This window comes from Panthera pardus, unplaced genomic scaffold (genome assembly GCF_024362965.1).
Source record: "Panthera pardus isolate Hobbes unplaced genomic scaffold, ASM2436296v1 HiC_scaffold_24, whole genome shotgun sequence".
Lineage (NCBI taxonomy): Eukaryota > Metazoa > Chordata > Mammalia > Carnivora > Felidae > Panthera > Panthera pardus.
The window spans coordinates 100648261-100673951 of record NW_026526810.1 but is presented as its reverse complement, the minus strand read 5'-3'; the positions used below and the strand labels follow the sequence as shown (position 1 = coordinate 100673951).

The 25691-nt window shown below is 37.5% G+C and overlaps 1 protein-coding gene across 6 annotated transcripts in view; it reads right to left on the bottom strand.

Moving 5' to 3' along the window:
* SYT16 (synaptotagmin 16) overlaps nucleotides 1–25691 on the bottom strand; it is a 247830-nt gene that overhangs the window by 99477 nt on the left and 122662 nt on the right. For all 6 annotated transcript variants that reach the window (XM_019451604.2, XM_019451602.2, XM_019451601.2 and 3 more), the window contains exon 2: nucleotides 20619–20795. In XM_019451604.2, the coding sequence (XP_019307149.1) occupies nucleotides 20619–20795 (177 nt within the window). The remainder of the gene's footprint in view (nucleotides 1–20618; nucleotides 20796–25691) is intronic.

The following is a 25691-nucleotide window of genomic DNA, read 5'->3' as shown; positions in this document are numbered from 1 at the left end:
AACAGTAAACATTAAAGAGTTGTTTCTGTAGGGGGGGAAACTATCAAATTCCTGAGTCATATGCTTTGTCATGTATTTTGACCATCCTCACCAAGGGTAATTGTGAGCAGAAAAGGAGTGGTTCCATACCCAGAATAATAATGCTCACGGTCCTTTAAAGGCTGTTAGTTAAATCTTTCTGACCCGATTTTCTATCTAATGACAGATGTTTGGAGGGAGGGAGGAAAGCTATCACCTAAGAAGAAATACTGGTTTCTGGGAGATATGCCTTAAAAATGGATGTTATTTTGGTGAAAGATAAAGTGGAAGTCTGTATGCGCGTGTGATTTTTAAAGGATTATGAGCTCCTGGAGAGAGTCAAACACATTCTAGGAGAAAAGAAAATGTTTCCAATAATATGGTCCCCAGGTAACCTAGCCCCAAATCAAAATCTTATACAAGTTCATCTACTGAAGTGTGTTAATGTTTAGCCATTTTTAATGGAGAAATCACCTTGGAAAGTCTACTCTTCTTATTTTCTACCAAGATCAGTAGGGCAGTCATAAATAAAAGTCAAGAGTACTGGAATGGTGAAATAGATGAAGGGGATTAAGACGTACAAACTTCGAACTATAAAATGAGTAAGTCACAAGGATGAAAAGTACAAGTTAGGGAATATAATCAATAATAAATCAATAATACTGTGATAATGCTGTATGGTGACAGATGGCATCTACACCTACCAAGGTAAGCACTAGATAATGTAAGAATTGTCAAATCACTATGTTGTATTAAGATACACTGAAATTAATATAACACTGTATGCCAAATATACTTCAATAATAAAAAAACATTTTTAAAAAATACTGGGTTTATTCAAAGTGGCTCCTCACAGCCGTCAGTTAACTTCCTTGTGTCATCTATTAAATGTGGGTTATTTATTATTGACTTCTTAGACTGGTCATAAGGCTAATTAAGTCTATAATTTTTATGACAATATGAGCAAGAAAACTTATAAACATGAATAATATATGGAGTCAAAATAAGAACTATAAAATGGGCTGTAATCCATCTTTAAATGATTCAAAAGAGACTACAGGTGTTTTCTGTTAAGAGAAAATTTGTTATGTGGGTAGGAATATGTTTTCTGTTAAGAGAAAATTTGTTATGTGGGTAGAGATGAAATAACTTTTACAGCATTTGTCCAAAATGTTTTCTAAACGCTGGAATCTTAAATATAAAAATGGACTACTGAGGATTATTTATGTAAACAATATGGATATAATACAGCCATATTTTTATTACTGGGGCATGTGCAATACAACAGACCCTTTGCCATTGGGCTTTGGTAAGGGACAATTTGCTTAAAGCTAAATGTGAAATTGCCCTATAATCAAAATATACTTTCATCAGTAGATATTGAGAAAAAAAAAAAACTGCATGAATAAAAGCAATAGTAATGGCTTTGAAATCACACAAAACAAGGCTCAGTGTTGGATAATCTCTCAGTTACACCATGGCATGGGGCAAAACATGTTAACGGGGTGCACCTGTGTCCTCATCTGCACTATGGGGAGCACAACCCCCTGTTTTGAAATTCACTGTGGAAATGAAATTACACAACAGTTCTAAAGCACCTAGAACAGAGTCTAGTACACAACAGGCACTTCATATCAGTTATTCATGACTAAACCCAAATCTGTGACATTTTAGTATATGTGCTGCTGAAGCGAGCACTAAATCTATTATATTTTAAAAGGTAAAAACATGTTAAACTCTTGTAATCCTTTCCCTAATACGCCAAGACCCCAGAAACACAATACCATCATTATAGCTAACATTTGCCAAGAACCTTACAACATGCAATGTTTTCTGACAACTTCTATGAATAAAAACTTTTTGTGAAAGATACTAGCTTTCCCATTTTATAGTTGAAAAAACTGAGGCTTAGAAAGGGCAAGTGATTTGCCTCAAGGTTCATGCTTATAATAAAGAATGGAATTAGCATTCTAATTCTCCTTTGAATTCCAAATTCTTGCTTTAACCACTACTCCAAATCTTCATAAAATGTCAATAAGAAACCTTCAAAATAAAACATGTAAAGGTACTTTCCTCATAAGTGGCCAATGTGAGTTCAAATTCAGGTTTGTTTGACTCCAAAGTCTATTCTCATTTTGTTTCCACTCCACCTTTCCTACCTATTTCACTAAGGAAACCTTTAAAAATTAAAATTATTGGGATTACTTTTCCAAAGTAAGCATAATAAAGGTTTTAAAAATTTCTAAACTACTGCTTAAGTTGAGGAAAACTTATTTTTTTATTTTTTAAATGTTTTTATTTATTTTTGAGAGAGAGAGAGAGAGAGAGAGAATGAATATGGCATGGGAGGGATAGAGACAGAGGGAGACACAGAATCTGAAGCAGGCTCCAGGCTCTGAGCTGTTAGCACAGAGCCTGACGCAGGGCTTGAATTCATGAACCACGAGATCGTGACCTGAGCAGACGTTGGACACCTAAATGACTGAGCAACCCAGGCACCCCTGAGGAAAACTTATTTTTAAATATATTTTTCAAACTATCCAACAGACAGCTTTGTGTTTGAGCATAAATAATGATATCAAAAAGATCTTAAAAAGATGATCTTGGCTCAACAAGAGTTTTAAATTGCTCAATGTTTTTGCTATTGTAACAAATATCACCTTTAAGATATTCTCTAAATTTCATAAGCCCATTGAATATTTTGGACCATCTATTATATCCATGAAATGGCCTCCATGATTTTTTAAGAAACATATCTGATTATGTCATTCCACATTTGAAATGACTTACAATTACTTCTTATTGCTTCAAAGTCCAAAATTTTCCACAAGACTTAGAAGGCCATACATGATTTGATCCCTTCTTTCTTTAACCACTCTCTTTTTGCTCTCTGTTCTTCAGTATCTAACCTCCTCCCTTCACCATCTTACTTCAACAGGCTCCTCCCACTAGCTAAGACTGTGTTCCTCCCTCCAGGCTTCCTTCCCTTGTCCCCCAAAGTCCATCCATCCACTTTCAGGGCTCAGCCTGATAACCAGCATCCCATAATCCAGCCTCAGTTATGTCCCCCTGAAACAGTCTGTTTTGTTCATTGATTGATTGATTGTGCAGGGGAGAGGTGCAGCAGGAGAGAGAGAGAAAATCTTAAGCAGGTTCCATGCTCATCACAGAGCCTGACACGAGGCTGGATCCCATAACCTTGGGATCATGACCTGAGCTGAAATCATGAGCCAGACATTCAACCAACTGAGCTACCCAGGCACCCCTAAAATAGTCTCTCTTAACACCTCTGATTCCTTCTTATTAACACTTGTTGTATTACAATTATAACTTATTTTTTTCATTCCCCCACCCACCTCGCCTCTGGTGACCATCAGTTTGTTCTTTATAGTTAAAAAGTCTGTTGCTTGGTTTGTCCCTCTCTCTCTCCTTTTTTCCCCTTTTGCTTGTTTTGTTTCTTAAATTCCACATATAAATTAGATCATATGGTATTTGTCTTTCTTTGAATAACTTACTTCTCTTACTCTCTACCTCTACCATATTGTTGCAAGATTTCATTCCTTTTTATGGCTGAATAATCTTCCTTTCATTCATTCATTTATATATATTACATATTATATGTTATATGTTATATATTATATATTATATATATGCCACATCTTCTTTATTCATCAGTCGATGAACACTTGGGCTGCTTCCAGTTTGGCTGTTGTAAATAATGATGCAATAAACATAGGGGTCATGTATCCCCTCGAATTAGCAGAGTAAATACTCAGTAATGCAATTCTTGGATTATAGGATAGTTCTATTTTTAACTTTTTGAGGAACCTCCATACTGTTTTCTGCTGTGGCTACAGAATTTGTATTCCCACGATGGTGCAAAAGGGTTCCTTTTTCTCCACATTCTCACCAACACTTATTGTTTCTTGTGTTTTTTATTTTAGCCATTCTGGCAGGTATGAAGTGACATCTTATTGTAGTTTTGATTTGCATTTCCCTGATGATGAGTGATGTTGATCATCTTTCCATGTGTCTATTGGCTGTCTGCATATCTTTAGAGAAATGTCTGTTCATATCTTCTGCCCTTTTTGTTTAATGTTTATTTATTTATATTTGAGAGAGAGAAAGTGCACACATGCATGCATGAGCAGGGGAGAAGCAAGAAAGAGAGGGAGAAAAAGAATCCCAAACAGTCTCCACACTGTCAGCACATAGAGGCTGACACATGGCTTGATCTCACAAACTGTGAGATCATGACCTGAGCCTAAATCAAGAGCCAGACGTTTAACTGACTGAGCCACCCAGGTACCCCATTCTACCCATTTCTTGATTGGATTATTTGTTTGTTGGGTATGGAGTTGTATCAAGTCTTTATATATTTCGGATACTAACCCTCTCCTAGATATAGAATTTGCAAATATCCACTCACATTCTATAGGTTGCCTTTTAGTTTTATTGGCTGGTTCCTTTGCTGTGCAGAAGCTTTTTATTTTGATGTGGTCCCAACAGTTTATTTTTACTTTTATTTCCCTTGCTGCAGGAGACATACCTAGGAAAATGTTGCTATGGCCAACGTCAGAGAGATTACTGCCTGTGTTCTCTTCAAGGATTTTTATGGTTTCAGGTCTCACATTTAGGTCATTAATCTGTTTTGAGTTTATTTTTGTGTATGGTGAAAGAATGTGGTCCAGTTTCATTCTTTTGCATGTAGCTGTCCAGTTTCCCCACACCATTTGCTAAAAAGACTGTCTTTTTCCCATTGTAGATCCATTCCTCCTTTGTTGAAGATTAATTGACCATATGATCGATGGTTTATTTCTGGGTTTTCTGTTCTATTCTCTTGATCGATGTGTCTATTTTTATGCCAGTACCATACTGTATTAATTACTACCGTTTTGTAATAGAACTTGAAATCTGGAATTGTGATACTCCAGTTTTGTTTTTCTTTTTCAAGATTGCTTTGGCTATTCTTTTGTAGTTCCATACAAATTTTAGGATTGTTTCTTCTAGTTCCATGAAAAAGATGCTGTTAGTATTTTGATAGGGATTACATTAAATCCATATATTGCTTTGAGTAGTATATATATTTTAGCAATATTTCTTCTTCCAACCCATGAGTGCAGAATGTCTTTCCATTTTTTTTTTTGAATCATCTTGAATTTCTTTCATCCATATTTTATAGTTTTCAGAGTACAGGTCTTTCATCTCTTTGGTTAAGTTCATTCATAGATATTTTATTGTTTTGGTGTTATTGTAAATGGGATTGTTTTCTTCATTTCACTTTCTGCTGCTTCATTATTAGTGTATATGAATGCAACCGATTTCTGTACAATGATTTTGTATCCTGCAACTTTACTAAATTCATTTTTCAGTTCCAGTCTTTTGGTGGAGACTTTAAGGTTTATAATTGTAGCTTATTGGTAACTTATGTAATTATTTCTTTTAACATCTGTCTTCCCCATGAAATTAGAAGCTCCATGAGATCAGGTAGCAGGTTAAGTTTTGCCTTTGCCTGTTTTCAGCATCTAGTTGAGTGACTACCATATAACGGGCAATCAATAGATGTAAATATCAGAATACGCTTTTTGCAGAGTCTCAGAAGGGTCCCTAACCACAACTCCCAACTGTCACTGCTATGAACAGCACAGATTGGTGATGTTATTCCATCTCTGAAAGACACCCTGAAACCAACAATTATACCTTTTAATTTTGATCCCACTATATTTGTGATGAAGGAAAGATGAATCATATCTAAGAAAACTTTCATATATAGCCAGAAAACCACTCCAGAACAAATTATTAATCTATTATATTATACATGTTTCTGCTAGGTCTTAGGACATGGCCTCATATTATTATTTATATTGGCCCCCTTCTGTCTATGAATGAACATATCAATAGTCTTGAGTTGTAATTCATAACCTAAATCAATGCTAACAAGTGTTCAGTATTTTTCCTTATGTTTTCCCTTTTCATTTGTTTACATAACCTTCAAACTAAGTAGGTAGTAAAATTGTTCATTACAAAAATGACTACTGCCACACATTGTATCTCCTTCATTAGTGGTTATCAAAATAAGGTCTCCTGGGGTCCTTAATGACTGGGCTGTTAGAATAGTAATGCTAATAACACAACAATGTCAATACTTCTGTGTCTGACAAACATTAATAATCAGTTCCCCCTGGGAGCCCATCAAAAGCAGCACATTTAATGGGATGTTTGTGGTTGCAAACACAAGTAGGTTAGGGGGGTGGTACACAATGTCTCTCAGGTCTGCCTGGCCAAAGTGGCCCCAATCAAAGAACATTTGAAAACATTCCTTTCACATTTCCCGTCCCACTGGCAGGGAATTTCACATAAGAACTGGGAAGCACTGTTTTCCCAGCATAATAGTGGATCCAAATGTTCTTAACTAGTTCTACATACACGTGTGATCTATTTTATAGCATTATATATAGTTGCACAGATTGTATTTCTTCAGTTAAACCAAAATGCTAGTTATATTTCTATTTTACACCAACAATGCCTTTTACTTTTTTCTTCTCTTTCTCTTTCAATCCTTCCAATTTCTCACTAAAAGATATGAAAGCTTGCTTGCTGAGGATTAGCAAATACTCCCGCAGTCTTCTGTTAGCACAGTTTAGTCCAATGAGGATTTACTACCATCACCCATTATGAATGAGAGTCTACTTTCTAGTAATGAAATACTAATGTTTCATTCCAAAAAACATACTAGTATAAATATGAGTCCTACAATAGAGCAGCTAATGAAAAAAAAAACTCCAACTGATATGGAAAATGACATTTCACATTGGGATCCCATTTCTAAACACAGTGCCACACAAAACACACATTTTGGTTAGTTTTAGGTTCTTTGGAGGAAATTCTAAATGGAACTCTTGCCCTAAGATGTTCTTCAAACTAATACCAACTTAGGTCTTTGACACAAAGCCAACCCACAAGAAAAATAAAAAATTTTTAAAGGTCTGACATCTTTCCAACATAGAATGATGAGCTACTGAGTACAGCTTTGTAAGCATTACTTCTTTAGGGGCAGAAAAGTGATGGAAGGAATTGGGAAGATTAAAAAAAAAAAGCTTTATTTTTTAAAAGAGCTTTCTGCCAAGGAGTCCAGGTAAGACATTGAGAATTTCACTATACTTTCTGTAATGTGCCTTATAATGCCATGATTTATTTTTTGTTTAAAAATAATTTTAAAATAATACACATTCAGATGCCTTAAAGGTAAGGTTTTCTCCAACACCCTGTCTTGCAATAAGTGGCTCACACTTTTGTGGAATGACAACTGTAAATTACCATTCTATAGCCATTGCTCACCGGGGAAAAACAAAAAATAAAAGTTTTCAAGCAGAGAGTAATTTCATTCTATATCACTGGCATTAATTGTTCCTAAGTATTGAGAACTGTTTTGAAGACCCAGAGTATAGAAACTAAGAAAATACGATTCAAAACATTTCTGGAATTCCTAATTTCACACACTTCAAATAATAGCTGTCACCTTGTTGTTAAACCTCATTCAGCCAGCCCAGAATAACATAGACTTGCAATTATTATGAGAGCTTTTATGAATAAAGCGTTTGCTCCATTTAAGAGGTTTTAGAGGAATGCAGATATTTTTACGGAAACGTGTAAGTACAGACATGCCCTTTCTTTTACTTTAATCTGTCAGGCTAAGAAAAACGGTGATATTTTAAAGCTGCTCCTCCAATAACTAGTTTAAAACTGATTACTCAAATAGCTAGTTAAGCATAAAAAAGGATAGACACCCACTTTACTGCAGAAAATGATCTATACTACTAACTATTCTATGCAAACAATCCTTTCTTCTTGCCACCCACCCATCAACTAAATTTTTCTTTTAACTAAGGCATATATTTTCTTAAAGTATAATGAGCATGGCTGTCTTGCTGACAAGAAAAGCACAAAAACCTACAAAAATCTGGTAAATGTCACTTTTACCACCTTTGGTATCCTCCAGACACTCTGTAGACCTGGAAGATACCACAAAGAGAACTGTTGTTAATTATGCCATTTGCTAACATGTGTAAATGCACAAGCTTCAAACTTGCAAGCAATCTCCTGATCTATAAGCGAAACTAACAGGTTCATTTCCACCGCATCAAAGTCTCTCAAAGCTATCCATAAAGTTGGTGAATTGGTTTCAGTATCTCCATTAAAGGATGTGTGTTTAAGGCTTCCTCATATAATCTTGAGGGTCTGTGCTGAAGGAGAGGAGGAAGACCTTCAGTCCACCAAGCAATAAACACTTACTTCTGTATAAATGGTATACTGTGTAGATTGCCAAGGTTTACAGAGGTCTACCTAGAACTCTGTCATAAAATTCCATTCTATGACTATTTCACATGCAAAAAGGCCCCAAAGTTTCTGCCCATATGTTATATCACTGACATTAATTGTTCCTAAGTGTACACACACACACACACACACACACACACCTCCATATGTTACAGAGTCATTGGTAAAGTAAAAAATCATGAAAGAAATTTTCTACAGCTTCTGAGATAGTGATGTGTGTTTAGGGAGCTCTCAAACTTAGGTGTTAAACATTTTCACAGCACACTTACAGAGAGCTTCAGCTTTGTTTTTATTAATATTCTAGCATCACAGAGGAAGCTCAAATGCCACAAGAATCTGTTTCTAAGGTAACTCATTATACACCCTTATATAAATAGCTCAAAAAGCAGAGCTCCTCATATTCCAACTGTAAACGTACCCAGATTTGTCAAAGGTCTTCTGAACCTTTAATCTAATATCTCCCATCTCCAGCAATCAGCTAGCATGTAACATGTTCATTTGCTGGGTCAGATTCTTGAGCAGAGGATAATAACCCACAATCTAACTTGCAAGAAAACAAATAGTAGGGGCGCCTGGGTGGCGCAGTCGGTTAAGCGTCCGACTTCAGCCAGGTCACGATCTCGCGGTCCGTGAGTTCGAGCCCCGCGTCAGGCTCTGGGCTGATGGCTCGGAGCCTGGAGCCTGTTTCCGATTCTGTGTCTCCCTCTCTCTCTGCCCCTCCCCCGTTCATGCTCTGTCTCTCTCTGTCTGTCCCAAAAATAAATAAAAAACGTTGAAAAAAAAAATTAAAAAAAAAAAAAAAGAAAACAAATAGTAAAGGCTGAGAGATTTTAAAGGAATAAATTTATTCCCACTATTTCCCAAGGAAAATAAGGAAATGGAAACAATAGTGTATAATTTAGAAATGAGTGGTCTGTGTTAATAATTGTTGAAGCTGAATGATTGGTATATGGGGGTTCATTATACAATTCTCTCTCTACTTTCTTGTAAGTATTTCAATAATAAAAAGTTTTTAAAAAGTGAAGCTCTCTTCTCAACCTCTTTACCATAATACATTGAAGGAAACAAGAACACGCAGATGTTAAGTAAGTGCCTATGATGGTTAATATTATGTGTCAACTTGACTGAGCCATGGTGCCTAGGTATTTGATCAAACATTACTCTGGGTATTTCTGTGAGGGTGTTTTCTGTGGATGAGATTAATGTTTAAATTGGTAGGCTTTGTGTAAAGCAGAATGCCCTCCATAATGTGGGTGAGCCTCATCCAATCAATTGAGGACCTTAACAGAACAAAGATTCACCTCCCAAGAGCAAGAAGGAATTCGGACAGCAGACAACCTTTGGACTTCAACTACAACATCAGCTCCTCCTTGGGTTTCTAGCCTATCAGCCCACCCTGTAGATTTTGGACTTGCCAGCCTCTATAATTGTATAAACTAATTCCTTAAAATAATCTCTCTCTCTCTCTCTTTCTCTCTCAGTCTCTCTCCCTCTCTCCATCTCTCCACCTCCACAGACATACAGATGGAGATCTATATTTCTCTCCATTATATAAATATTTATTTATATTTATATTAACAATTTAGATATAGGCATAGTTATAGGTGAAGATAGATATAGAGATAAATTTAGATAAAGGGCATGATAACTAAAAAGTCTGTAGCAGCTATAGGAGCTGTATTAATAAGGGTTCTCCAGAGAAACAGACCCAATAATAATGTGGTGTGGTGTGGTATGGTGTGTGTTTCTCTCTACCCAGCAACGAGCAAGATGTGTTGAACCCCATCTAGAGTAAATCTCCCCACCTTAACAATTATTATTTTAGTCCCCAGTAGTATTTGTAACAATCTACATGTTGTCTCTTTACTTTCAGTTTTTTGTCCTTCTTCATACAAAAATTTAATTAATTAATTTCCAAGAGAGTAGGGACTATATCTTTCTCTTTCACCATTTTATTTCTAGCACTTAGCACACTGTAGCATAACACAGATTCCTTACAAATAGTACTGAATGGACATATAGACAATAAGTCTATGTAAGTTTAATTTATATCTCAATTAAAATAAGTCAATAAAACAATAAGTCAATAAAACAATAGACAACACAATGACACATGCCATGACTTGTCTTAGTGTTGAAACCTTTACAGTGCCTTAATTCTCAATTTTTCATCTCACGTATTATGTTGAATGATATGAAACTGCCAACCTACAAAAATAGTAATTTCATAGAGTTCAACCTAATATAACACATAGTTAGAGAAATGCATATTCTACACAAATTAAGGCCTTGAAATCAGAAGAGAGATTACTATTCAATTTAGATATAGTAAAAGATATGAATCTTTTACTCTAGGTGCTACACTTCAAGCTCGGTCTCGTTTTGCACATTCTTCACTGGGGAAGAGTGACATCAGAAGTATAGAGGGGCTATTCCATTTATTCCACTCTGAAATCCCACATTTGAGAGCAAAAATGGGGAGAGATGGAGGGTAGTTCTACATATTATTTAATCCATAATTCTAAAACATATTATTGTGTAATCCCAAAGTTGGTAAATTGTATAAAAAGCATTTCAATGGCATTTATAGTTTTCAATTATCCTATTAGAAAGAAATGAAAAAGAAAATATTGAACTTCTTTAAAATTCCAAACTATTTGATCCATTTGCAATTCATCTAAGTAGTCTGAGCCTAAAACCAATGCACAGATCTATAGGTGAAGAAACCTAAATTCTGGGTACAGGTAAAATAATGCACAGTGCTAAAGACGGCATCTAAAACCTTCAGTAGAGTATGGACCAGGCTGCGTTTACAGTATCCTTTAAAAAACCCCACCCCTTTCTGCCTATAATTAGTTTATCAATCATACTAAACATAATGTACAAAGAAGTTGATGCTAGTTACTTACAACTGTAAGATGTGCACATGGCTAAATGTCTCTCTCACCTCAAGGAGTCAAAAATAAAAAGTGAAACCATTCATATCTGCTGGTGAGTACTCTTTATATTTTTATTTCTTTTTATCTATTTGTCATTTCTCTTTCTTGTTTGGGCATAAAAGGAAAATGAAATATTATCAAAATCATTCAGAAAATGCTGGAAGTTTTATCAACGAAACAGCCAAACTCTTCTGTTTGGGTCAAATTCACTAAAAAATTATAAAACTTTCAGAATCTTGAATATGAATTGAAATTGATTATAATTTGGAAACTCTGAATAATCTTATAAAGTAGGTACTTCTTCTAAATATCTTATTTTTTTAATGTTTATTCATTTTAGCCAAAGTATGGAAAGAGCCTAAATGTCTATCAACTGATGAATGGATAAAGAGAGAGAGAGAGAGAGAGAGAGAAACAGCCAAAGGTGGGGAGGGGCAGAGAGAGAAGGAGACACAGAATATGAAACAGGCTCCAGGTTCTGAGCTGTCAGCACAGAGCCCCTGAGGCAGGGCCTGAACTCACAAACCACAAGATCATGAGCTGAGCCAAAGTTGGACACTTAAACAACCGAGCTACCCAGGCATCTGTCTTATTTTTTCAATCTACATACAGAAGTAAACTGCTGGTTGTGTCATGGTATTCATGGAGCTTTGGAAAGGGAAGCTATCATAAAGGAAAAAACTTTCTTAATGACCAAGTTAGAACTGTTTCGATACCTTGGGGGCAGAAGGACGGGTGTATTTGGCTAGTGTTAATACTCTGCTCAGGTTGAAGAGATTGTTGCCTGCTTTCTCCTCCAGGGTGTTGATGGTTTCCTGTCTCACATTTAGCTCTTTCATCCATTTTGGGTTTATTTTTGTGTATGGTGTAAGACAGTGGTCTAGTTTCATTCTTCTGCATGTTGCTGTCCAGTTCTCCCAGCACCATTTGCTAAAGAAATTGTCTTTTTTCCATTGGATGCTCTTTCCTGCTTTGTCAAAGATTAGTTGGCCATACATTTGTGGGTGACCTCAGCTGCAGCAATTTCTTACTCGACACATCCCCAAAGGCAAGGGAATTAAAAGCAAAATGGACTATTGGGACCTCATCAAATAAAAAGCTTCTGCACTGCAAAGGAAACAATCAACAAAACTAAAAGGCAACCGATGGAATGGGAAAAGATATTTGCAAATGATATATCGGATAAAGGGCTAGTATCCAAAAATCTATAAAGAACTTACCAAACTCAACACCCAAAAAAACAAATAATCCAGTGAAGAAACGGGCAGAAGATATGAATAGCCACTTTTCCAAAGAAGACATCCAGATGGCCAACTGCCACATGAAAAGATGTTTAACATCACTCATCATCAGGGAAATACAAATCAAAGCTACACTGAGATACCACCTCACATCTGTCAGAGGGACTAAAATGAACAAATCAGGAAACTACAGATGCTAGTGAGGATGTGGAGAAATGAGAACCCTCTTGCACTGCTGGTGGGAATGCAAACTGGTGCAGCCGCTCCGGAAAACAGTGTGGAGGTTCCTCAAAAAATTAAAAATAGAACTACCTTATGACCCAGCAATAGCACTGCTAGGGATACAGGAGTGCTGATTTATAAGGGCACATGTACCCCAATGTTTACAGCAGCACTTTCAACAATAGCCAAAGTATGGAAAGAGCCTAAATGTCTATCAAGTGATGAATGGATAAAGAAGATGTAGTTTATATATACAATGGAATACTACTTGGCAATGAGAAAGAATGAAATCATGCCATTTGCAGCAATGTGGATGGAAATGGAAGGTATTATGCTGAGTGAAATAAGTCAGAGAATGACAGATATCATATATTTTCACTCATATGTGGATCTTGAGACACTTAACTTGAGAAGGGAAGGGAAAAAAATAGTGAACAAACAGAGAGGGAGGGAGGCAAACCATAAACACTTTTAAATACAGAGAACATGAGTATTGAGGGCACCTGTTGGGATGAGCACTGGGTGTTGTATGGAAACCAATTTGACAATAAATTTCATAATTAAAATAAATAAAAATAAATAAATAAATAAATACAGAGAACAAAATGAGGGAGGATGGGGGTAGGGGAGAGGGGAAAACGGGTGATGGGGATGAGGAGGGCACTTGTTGGATGAGCACTGGGTGTTGTATGTAAGCCAATTTGACAATAAATTATATTAATAGACAAAAAGACAACTCTGCTCACATACTATCCTTCCTGACCTGAAAGAGGAAGTTAGCCATAAGCCTACCCTGCATCCATCAATGGTACTCCACCCTGCCTGCACTTTTAGGTCACCTAGTATTCTTTTTAAAGCTATATAGTTTGTTCTGCCACTGCCACTGTTGCTCTCTATTATGATTTAATTAGTTTGCAGTAGGATTTGGGTTTTGATTTGTTTTGTTTTTTTAAGTTTTCCAGGATTGAGACCCAGTGTAGTTCAAATGGGCTTTCAGTTGGAAAGCACCCTGATGGATATCACAATCCATATCATAAACACTTGATAAGCTTTTGTTGTATCTCTTTGTAAGCATCATTCTAACCCCAGATGGGACATGTGGAATATCAGTGAGGAAAATGGAGAAAAGAGAATCCTGCATTCAATTCTTCATCAACTCTCATAATCTGGAATGGTTAAAAACCGTTTCCAGGTGATGCTTCCACATCTTCCCCCCTTGTAGCAGCTGAACGGTGTCCCCCACAAAAAAGATATGCCCATGTCCTAATCCTTGGAACCCACAAATGTTGGCAGGGTCTTTGCAGATGTAGTTAATGATCTTTAGATGAGATATTCCTATATTATCAGGATAAAACCTAAATCCAATGACAAATGAAACAGCAGAGACACAAACAGGAGAAGGCAATGTGAAGATGGAGAAGGAGGTTGGAGCTAGGAGAGTGTGGACCTGCTGACACCCTGATTTTAAAATTTTGGTCTCCAGAATGGTACCAAAAATAAATTCATGTTGTTATAAGACACCAAGTTTGTGACATTTTGTATGGCAGCCACAAGAAACCAAAACCTCCTTTCCCTTATTTTTTTCACATCCCAGAAGTTCAAAAGCATGAACTAGTGGACTGAATTGGGAAGATTAGGTGGGTGGAAAAAAGTAAGGTCTGGGCCTCCAGCATAAGGTGCTCTTGAACAAGCATCCCAGCTCTGCCACTTAAGAGCTTGGGGAGGAAAAATGTCTCTCTGAACTTCAGTTTCTTCATCAACAAAATGGAGATAATAGGATCTGTTTATTGAATTGTAGACTGAGAAAGTTGTACTTGAGCATATTCTGACCTAAATAACCTAAATGCAGAAATGAAATAAATATTTGACAACAGCAGCCATCACATCTCAAGCAGAAGGAAATGGCATAGCTGGGAGGCCCCTGCTGGCCAGAAGCTAACCATTTAGCTTCAGATAAAGAGGTGAGGGTGGTCTTGGGGAGGGACCAGTCAACTGGGCCTTCTTCTCAGCTGGCAGGGAGAAATTGCCACATTTGAACCACCTTGTTTCTGAGCTCCCGCTGATACTCAGCTTTACTGCTGAGCACTAGGTGAGCACCAGCTTTGCCTAAATGTACAGAAGCTTGTCTTCATGTTGTCTCACGGCACTCCTGTCTTTCTCTGTGCACCTCCCCCCCACCCCATATTCAGTGTCAAGAAACAAAACTTCAGGTTGGCCACTGAAAGTAATTCAGTCAACTTCATTTTGGATAAGTACCCAGTGTTTGGGATTTCCACTCCCACCTTCTTTTTCCAAAATATCAGGGAGCATAGGTGTAAACTTATTTACCATGATGTGCCATTCCCCGTCCTGGCTCACCTGACTTCCAGAGAAATTGGCTTCTATCCCTATAGCTTTCCCTGTGACGTTTTCATATCTGCAGTACTTCCTGGTGATAATTTCAGGCAACATGAACTAAAAAATTTGTAAGACCCAATGCAAAGTGAGAACACAAAAACCTTGGCTTACAAATCATTAAGAATTTTTAAATGGCAATATCAGAGCATTAAACCAAGCACAGAATTCCTTCTAGGCATGGGTGCATGCCCATGAAGCAGGCCCTGACTGCAGGAGGCTCCAGGTAGCTCACCCCCAGCCTCTAACACAGTCCTGCCTCACCCCAAGTTGCAACAGTTCCCTGCTAGGCTAATGGATTCTCATCCCTCTGCTATCTTCTCCTACCCAGAGGGCCATGCATAAATTTCTAAATCCCATGCTGTGAAATGCTCACTTGAGGAACTACCTGGGAGTCTTCTTAAGTTCTTTCTCCTTCCAGTCCCACCACTATGCTTTACCTGTTGCAGCCGCCCTTGGCCCACATGGGACACATGTGAGGCAGTCTCCTACCACAGTTCTAAATGGGAAACACAAGGCACGCTGCTTTCTGCCTCCTCCTCAGGCCATGTCGGATTCTAATCTCACCTCAAGTACTCCAACACCCACATCCACCACCCTTCTCAGAGTCCATACAATGTCTCAAGCCCTGTCTCTCTTTCCCTGCCATCTTTCCAAGCCATGAGCTGGGACTAACTCTCCACATAGCATATCCTCTAACCCTTCTTACATTGTGCCTCTTAAACTAAAGCTCTTTGCTCCAACTTTCTTTGTTTAAATGTTTGTTTATTTTTTATTTTATTTTTTAAATTTACATCCAAGTTAGTTAGCATATAGTGCAACAATGATTTCAGGAGTAGATTCCTTAATGCCCCTTACCCATTTAGCCCATTCCCCCTCCCAAAACCCCTCCAGTAACCCTCTGTTTGTTCTTTGCTCCAACTTCTAAATGGTGCCTTTGATCTATAAAGAAACAAAAAAACAAAATTCCTCTCTCCCTTTCTCTCTTGCAAGGCCAGGCTTCTTTAAAAACTATTATCTCAGTATGGGAATTTTATTTTTAATCAAGTTTTTATCTCAAAGCTGGACAATGCCTCTTTTGTTCCAACTAGCATCCACCCTTTCCCCAAACAACACACATTCTTTGTATACAGAAAAGTAATGCATGTAACATACTTAGCAGGTGCATGGCAATATTAATGCTAAGTAAATGATAGCTATTAATTATCACTGTCTAATTATTACTACTATCTGTCTTATTAGGAAGAAACAGTTAACAGTTTCTTTCTCCTGATACCTAAATCCAGATAGAACCAATAGAACCATAGGTATAAATTTCTTTGAATTTTGAAAACTTTATAGCCTAAAAGAAAGCATTTTTGTCAGGTAAGTTATTGTGCATGATGGTTTCAGAAAATAGATTGTCAGTCCTGCCTCCATGATATTACCACACAAATGAAAATAATTATTTTATTTTTCAGAACTTTATGTATATTAGAATACAATGAGTAGGTTGCAGATATTCAGCCATTTTTTGATCCATAAAAATGGCAATTTCATATGGTTCAATCTAAGAGTGGGATGCTCTAGTTGATTTTTAATCATTTTTATTAGGTCTCATCCATTCATAGACTGAGACCAAGAGAAGAAATTGCTATAGTAACCCTAAGAATCTGTCAGGACTGCACAATAGAAATTGCGAGAAACCTAGTCCAGACTCATCAATTTGAAAATGAAGATTTAAGGCCCAGAGAGGTGAAGCGAGATTCCCAAAATATCACAGCTAATTAGGATGAAACTAAGCTCTGGCTGCCTTTACTGTGCATCTTTCCACCACATCAGGCTGCCTTCCTTACTTCTTTACATTTGTCAAATTATGTTAAGAATATCCCAATTTCACTGAGAAAGCAGTGCTCTGAGGATGATAATTAAGGCAAATATCAATGCTAAATAAAATCTGGGCTAGAACTACATTTTTCAAAAAGACTTTTGATCAGTGATAATTAGACTTTTTATTGATAATTAAACTTTTAAAGGGAGAAATGTCATAATGAAGGTGTATGGTTCTTAGACATAATTTGGAGAGTCTCCTAATTAAACTATTTTTAAAGCTCCCTTTTTATGAACCCACTCTGAGTTTGAGACATGGATTTCTCAGCGTTTCTTCAGCTGACAGCTCCTAGTTCATGCTTTATTGTTATTGTTTCAACATTATCTTCAAACTTCAACTTATTTGCAAGTATAATTCATAATTGTCTCTAAAATACTCAGATAACATGTCAAACAGGACAAAAATCTTAAATAGCTCTAACCTTAGTTCTTTGTACCCATTATAGTTTGCAAAGGAGAAAACCTCACCAATTTTAATCTCCCAGTTTAAGCGATGAATGTGATGTGTTTGTGGGTGATGTCATTCCTAGATGCCATTACTGTGATTCGTATTTTGCTAACACTGCACAGCTATGGTTCTACTAGGACTTTCACCATAGGCACCATGCTGGTACCTTTACAAAAGTAATTCATTTATCTGGATCAACCCTATAGAACATTTATTGATTATCCCAATATAGAGATGAGGAAATTGAAGTTTATTTTTTTTTTTTTTGCTTTCACATTGTGCTAATCTCTAACAATTTTTTTTTAATTTTTTTTCAATATATGAAGTTTATTGTCAAATTGGTTTCCATACAACACCCAGTGCGCATCCCAAAAGGTGGCCTCCTCAATACCCATCACACACCCTCCCCTCCCTCCCACCCCCCATCAACCCTCAGTTTGTTCTCAGTTTTTAACAGTCTCTTATGCCTTGGCTCTCTTCCACTTTAACCTCTTTTTTTTTTTCCTTCCCCTCTTCCATGGGTTTCTGTTAAGTTTCTCAGGATCCACACAAGAGTGAAACCGTATGGTATCTGTCTTTCTCTGTATGGCTTATTTCACTTAGCATCACACTCTCCAGTTCCATCCATGTTGCTACAAAGGGCCATATTTCATTCTTTCTCATTGCCACGTAGTACTCCATTGTGTATATAAACCACAATTTTTTATCCATTCATCAGTTGATGAACATTTAGGCTCTTTCCATAATTTGGCTATTGTTGAGAGTGCTGCTATAAACATTGGGGTACAAGTGCCCCTATGCATCAGTACTCCTGTATCCCTTGGGTAAATTCCTAGCAGTGCTATTGCTGGGTCATAGGGTAGGTCTATTTTTAATTTTTTGAGGAACCTCCACACTGTATGAGGAAATTGAAGTTTAGGATGGTTCCAGGGGAGACGTGGGTGGCTCAGTTGGTTAAGTGTCCAACTCTGGATTTCAGCTCAGGTCATGATCTCTTGGTTGGTGGGACTGAGCCCCCTATCGGGATCTGCACTGACGGGAGATTTCTTGGATTCTCTCTCTCTCTTTCTTTCTTCCCCTCCCCTGCTTGCATGCACGCTTTCTCTCTTTCTCTCAAAAGAAATAAATTTGGGGCACCTGGGTGGGTGAATCAGTTGAACTTCCGACATTGGCTCAGGTCATGATCTCATGGTTTGTGAATTCGAGCCCCACATTGGGCTCTCTGCTGTCAGCATAGAGCCTGCTTCAGACCCTCTAACCCCCCCACCCCTCCCCAGCTCATTCTTTTTTTCTCTCTCTTTCTCTCTCAAAGTAAATAAGTATTTAAAAATAAAATAAATTTGAAAAGAAAAAAAAAGAATGGCTCCATAATTTGCCAGGTCACACAACTAGTGGCCACCAGCTGTTCAAGGGGAAAGGTGGAATCACTATGAATCTTACCTCCATACCACCCCATGACCAAGTAGAAGTCTATTTATCTTATACATCTATGCCCTAGCTGGGATAGTAGTGGTTAAACCATTTGTAAGTCCCAGATTTCACCTGACAAACTCTATTTAAAATATTTCATTCTATTTTCAGAAGATGAGTCAGATGTCCCAAGTGGTATTCAAAAAATAAGGCTACAACAGCAGCAATGCCAAACAGATTTCCAGATCTGCAATTTACACCCCCGACGTTATCTCCTATGATTATAAAAATACGTGCACACACTCTTTGATACTCTTCCCTTCAAAAGTGGAGCATAATTTCCCTTCTCTTGAGTGCAGACTCTAAGCACAAAGTAGTAAATCACTAGCATATGGTGGAAGTGACAATGTAGGACTTCCCAGACTCAGTCCTAAAAGGAACTGTGCTTCTTTCTTGCTCCCTTCTCTTGGATCTCCTACTCAGGGAAGCCAGCTGCCATGTCATAAATATAGTCCAATTGCCCTGTGGAGGGTTTCATGTGGATAGAAACTGAGCCCTCCTGCCATCCTGGAAGCGAGTCCATCAGCCTTAGTCACGCCTTTACATGACCGCAGCTGACATTCTAACAGCAGCCTCATGAGAGACCCTGATCTATAACTATCCACTAAACCAATCTCAAATTTGTGAACTTCAGAAACTGCATAAGAATAAATATTTATTGTTTTAGGTGCTCATACTTTGGGATATTTATTATGAAGCAGTAGATAGTTAATACACATTTATCTCTGAATATGCCTTTTCTTAGACCAATAAGGCTGAACCACGGCTGCAAAAGCTGCCATATCAATAAGTTGAGTATATTCCTTGGTCCACGCTCCCTTCACACATGCCCAGGAGGTAGGAGTGTGTGTTTCTCAAGGCCTTGTCCCTGCTCAAAAAAATAAGATTGTTCCTCCCTCAGTGACATCATGCCCCATATGGGTCATGGGAGGAAGTGAAAAGTAGACTGATTTACAAAAAAAGAAAAAAGAAAAAAAAGAAAGAGGGAGAGAGAGAGCAAAGTTGTTACCTGTAAGATAAGAGCATTATCTTTAAATGTCTGGCTTCTGTGTGATGATAACCGTCACTCTGTGGTAACCTCCTGTACCACAAAGTTCTACGCTTCAGCAATTGAAAATAAAATATGTCCTTTAAGAACAGGAAGCCAATTATTTCTTTAAGTATGTTATTTTCCTCCAACAAATTGAAGGCTGTTAGTAAATGATGTACTAGATTTGGTGAGCTTAAGGAGTAAAAACCACCTTTGGAAAAGTGTTGCCATATGGGGTGGGAAATGGTACTGAGCAACAAAAGTCAAAAACATCCAACTGAACTGAAAGGTCAACACTGTTCCAATATAATGAGACTAAAACATATCAAGGCTCTTGTCAGTGAAAAACTATTTTTTGGTCAAGCATTAGTCAGAGGGAAACTCAACACAAACATCTAAAAAGCTAAGATGACAGGAAGTGGTGGTCAGCCTTTTCCCATCTACTCTTCAAACACGAAGGAGGGCATTACTTTCATAAGACTAATGTATTTTTTTAGTAATATCCATTCATCATGTCTACCACAGCAGTGGTCAAACAGCTCACATGTGATTTCTTAATGGGGCCTATCCTGGAAACAGTGACATTCCCCCCACCAACCCAAACCACAGCAAGTCGTCAAGCTCGAGAGAATGTGAAACATCATCCTTACCCAGCCCCTCACGGATCCCAATCTTGTCTTTAGAGTGCTTCCTTTTCCCTCGTTGTTCCAGGCATGGAAGTCCTATTTTTTCTAAATATATCTTCTTATTGATGAAGAGGAAGAGGACAACCAGAAGAACAATAAAGACACCAACTGCAGATAAGAAGCCAATGGCTTCAGGAGGAACTGGCAAAAGAACACAAAAGAAAAAAGATCATCACTATTAAAGTAAACTAACTTTTAGTTCTATCAACTGATTAAGGTTTATGTTTATTAATTAGAGTGGCAAATACTGTACCAGTGTTCACACTTGCTGGCATCCCCAGCACTGTGTACAGAGAAAGGGAAAAGACTGTTGTCTAGTACATCCTGCTAGGCTGGCTCTTCAGATGCCAGACCTGTATACTTTTGCACATGTGCTCTCTTCCATCTGGAATAGAACTCCTCTTGTTCCTATCCTCAGACTAATATTCAGTTTCAAACACACAAACTGTAAGAGAGACATCTGTCAAATGGGTTGAGTTGGAAATGGTTGATCAGTGTTAGAAAAGCAAGTCCCTTAAAAACACAGCTGCCTAAAGCTTAAAAAATAATCACTTGAGACAAACTTTCAGACATCTGCATTTATCAATATTCGCAACTGGAGAAAAAGTCATTTCCTGGATATATTTTTACAAATCCAACTATGTAATATGATGATTATCATCATCAATGGTGACAAGAAAATTCCTCATCCATGCCATCCATGTAAGAAATTAGAACTATATTTTGACTGATAATATTTTAGAATTCTAAAAACTTAAATTCCATCTTCTGCCTTCTCCTCCTCCTCATCAAAATATCCTGAGTGTTACTTAACTTTGGTTAAGTGCTACCCAGTATACCTTAAAGAATCCCAACCTTTGAGTTCAGCTCTGAGGTGCATATAGCAGGGAGACCAGAACTAATTCAGGATTGAGGAAAGACTCCTCTAAAGAAATGACATTTGAGACAAGACTTCTCTCGGTAAAGAAATCCAGAAAGCAACTGGTATTAAGGAATTAATTACAGAGCAGGTGTCAATAAGAGTTATTCAAGGGAGTTGGGTATCTGTGAAAGCTTATGAAAATGAGTCTCCTAAAAGCAGCTTTAATCCCTGGGCAGGTTTAATCTGTAGACTAATAATATGAAGGGATAATATTTACCTCACCCTACCATCCAGAAAAACAGAGAAAGGATGATTCAAACTAGGTCCGATACCATGAAAAGATCAAGAAAATAAGTGGTACTGCCTCACTGAACTGACCTAGTGGCAAGCCGATGAAAGAACAAAACAAAAAACGGCAGGCAAGATAATAGCTTGGTAGTCTGCAAAATGATAGTGTCTGCAATCAAAGCCAGCACATAACATGAGGAAAGTATGCACATATTCATTGTCTCCCCTCTCTTCAGAGGCAGCATAGGTAGTAGTGCTTAGTGGTGTGGGTTCTGTAGTTATGCTGCCTGTGAGGAAATCACACTCTACCACAAGCGGCCTTGGGCAAATTATTTAACCTCTCTGTGCTTCAGTTTCCTAAGCAATAAAAGGAGATAATAAAGACAGCTATATCAAGAATTAAATGTGGTAACCCATGGAAAATAATCAGCGTGGCACCCGACATGTAGTGAGTTCTCAAACAGGAGCAACCATCTTCCCCAACATCATCACCTTCATCTTTACAGAGCTGTTAATATATCTAGGAGCAGTGATTTGAAAAGAGATATGCACCTCTATGCTTATTGCAGCATTATTTACAATAGCCAAGATATGGAAGCAACCTAACTGTCCATCAATACATAAATGGATAAAGAGAATATGGTATACAGACACAATGGAACATTACTCAGCCATAAAAAAGAATGAGGCCCTGTCATTTAGAACAACATGGATGGACCTAGAGGGTAGTATGCTAAGTAAAGTAAGTCAGACTGAGAAAGACAAATACCATATGATTTCACTTAGGTATGGAATCTACAAAAAAAAAAAAAAAAAAAGCAGAAACAAACTCATAAATACAAAGGATTGATGGGTACCAGATGGGAGGGGCTGGGCAAAATGGGTGAAAGGCAGAGAGGGATACAGGTTTCCAGCTATGGAGTGTATAAATCATGGGGATGAAAGGTACAGGCTAAGGAATATATTCAGTGGTATTATAATAGCATTGTATGGTGACAGATGGTAGCTACACTTGTGGTGAGTATGACATAATGTATAAACTTGTCGAATCTCTATGCTGTACACCTGAAACTAATGTAACATTTGCATTAACTAAACTTTAATTTAAAAAATATATCTAGGAGCAGTCAAATATGGAATGCATGTATTGCTTTGTGTGCAGTCTGTTCTCTGGACCCCATCTCTCTCCCTTTCGTCAAAACAATTATCCCTATATTTTTGCCCCTCGCTTCTGTATTTTCAGCTACTTCCCCTTGTATATACAACGTCTTTCTCACCTGCATTAAAAATGCATCAATGCGCCTGAGTGGCTTAGTTAAGCATCCTATTCTTGATTTCGGCTCAGGTCATGATCTCACTGTTTGTGAGTTTGAGCCCTACATCAGGCTCTGTGCTGAGAGTGTGGAGCCTGCTTGGGATTCTAGGTCTCTGCCCCTCCCCTGCTCACATGCACCTATGCTTTCTCTCTTTCAAAAATAAGATGAACATTTTTTTAGTGCATCAAGTATCTCCCAACCTTTAAAAACCTCTCTTCACCATGTGCTCCTCAACCACAGCCCTCTCGCTTTTCCCCTCTACAACCATCTTCTGAGTATTTCTTGTACTGTTCTCCACTTTCTTACCTCTGAAACCACTTGCATCCTTTACACAGTCCCCCATTGATCTCCATGGACCAAGAATTACCCTCTCAAATCCCTTCACACAGTAGCCAGGGAAATCCTCCTGAAATGTAAGTCTAATTTCTTCGCCTGCCCTCCTAAAACCTTCTATAGTTGGTTAAATTGTGGCCCCCCAAAGATACATCCACCCCAAATTTCAGAAGGTGACCTAATTTGAAATAAAGGTCTTTGCAGATGTAATTAGGATAGGATCTTGAGATGAGATCATGCTAGATAAGGGTAGGCTGTAAATTCAATGTAAGTGTCCCTACAAAAGACTGACTAGGAAAAGACAGAGGGAAGAAAGCCATGTGAACACAGGGGCAGAGACTGGAGTCATGAAACCTCTAGATTAGCAAACCAAGGTTTCCAGCAGCCATCAAAGGCTAGGGAAGAGTCAGGGAACAGATTCTCCCCCTGAGATTCCAGAGAAACCAACCCTGCTGACATCTTGATTTTGGACTTCTGGCATCAAAAACTTAGAGATCATAAATTGCTGTTGTTTTAAGCCATAAATTTTCTAGTAATCTGTCATGGGACTGCCAGGAAACTAATATACCCTCCAATGGCTTCCCATTACCCAAAGCACAAAATTTGAATTTATTGCCTTGGTTTATGAGTCCATTTATGACATAGCTACTGATTTCAGCCTTTATCACTCATCACTCCCCAACATCAAACTTTTTATTGCCAGTGTATTCATCTATATCTGGTCTCCCAAACCTAGTTCACCTTCAGACCTTTGGATAGGCTATTTCAACTGTGTGGGACGAATGCTTACCTCTCTTCTGGCTAATTCTGATACTGCACTTCTTCTTAAATCCTTTCTTGTTCCTCTTAACCAGGCTAGATGCTTCTACTGTGTGTTCCCACCCACTGCACCCCTAAAAGCTTTTCAACAGTTTTCAAGTAAGACATAACTTCATAAGAATAAGGGCTATGCTTTAATTACTCATTGCACTCTCAGCAGCTAACATAGGTTAGGTACTCAATAAATATTTAATACATGAATAAATGTTGAACTCATCTGTGTTCAGTACATTGATGAATATGCCTATCAATAAAAACTTCTGGAAAGTAAAGATATACCTCAAGTGGGTCAGTACCACTAAACACAGAACATGATTTACATAACGTTCAGCCTTAGGAAAAAAGAGAGTTCATCTATCATTCATAAGCAGAAACATTTGTACCCAAAGTCATTCATTAATAAAACTAAATCTTTATTTTTGAAAAAGGTATATTTTTCCATTAGAAAGCAACATGAGGTTTGTTACATAAAATCTGAAAAATACAGAAAAAATTAAGAAAACCATTATTAAGATTTTCTGTACTTCCTTCCAGTCATTTTGACTACTGGGAAAATACTAAATTGTCTGTATTGATTTTACCTTCTTGGTTCATAAAATATTTTTATTGGATAAAATTTCTATTATTTTTAGAGATGTTAAAGAAAAAACAATTCATTCATGTAGTAGAAAATGTTGATAATAATGGGAGATGTAAAAAATGGTCATTTTGAATCTTACCGCTCATCACTGCCAGCATTTTGGATTTTTCTTACAAATTTTTTCTTAACTATTTTTACCACCACTGAAATACTATTTCACATGCTGATATTAATGCATTTAATATAAAAACACTCACATATTCCAAAACGGAAAAAACATGAAGAGATTATTCAATATAATCTCCAAAGATGCAAAAGAAGGGGGAATAACACTCTTGTGTTCTTCAAAATAATGGTTTTTTGGAGATGAAAATATTTTTGTTAGTAATAATACTTGTGACAATGAGCTAACTATGAAAATTCTAAGGTAGGTGTCAGTATTTTTTTTCCTAAAAACTGTTTAGACATTGCTCCATTATCTTTTTAAATTTTTTTAACGTTTATTTATTTTTGAGAGAGAGACAGAGAGAGAGAGAGACAGAGCGTGAGCAGGGGAGGGGCAGAGAGAGAGGGAGACAGAATCTGAAGCAGGCTCCAGGCTCCGAGCTGTCAGCACAGAGCCCGACGTGGGGCTCAAACTTGCAGACTGTGAGATCATGACCTGAGCCGAAGTCAGACGCTTAACCAACTGAGGCACCCAGGCGCCCCTGCTCCATTATCTTTTAATCTTTAATGTTTACAAATAAGTATGATGCTGCAGCTTACTTTTTGTTACTTTTCGTATGAGCAACAGAATGTTTTGGTCGAAAAGTTTCTAGAAACTTTTAACGCAAAAATTT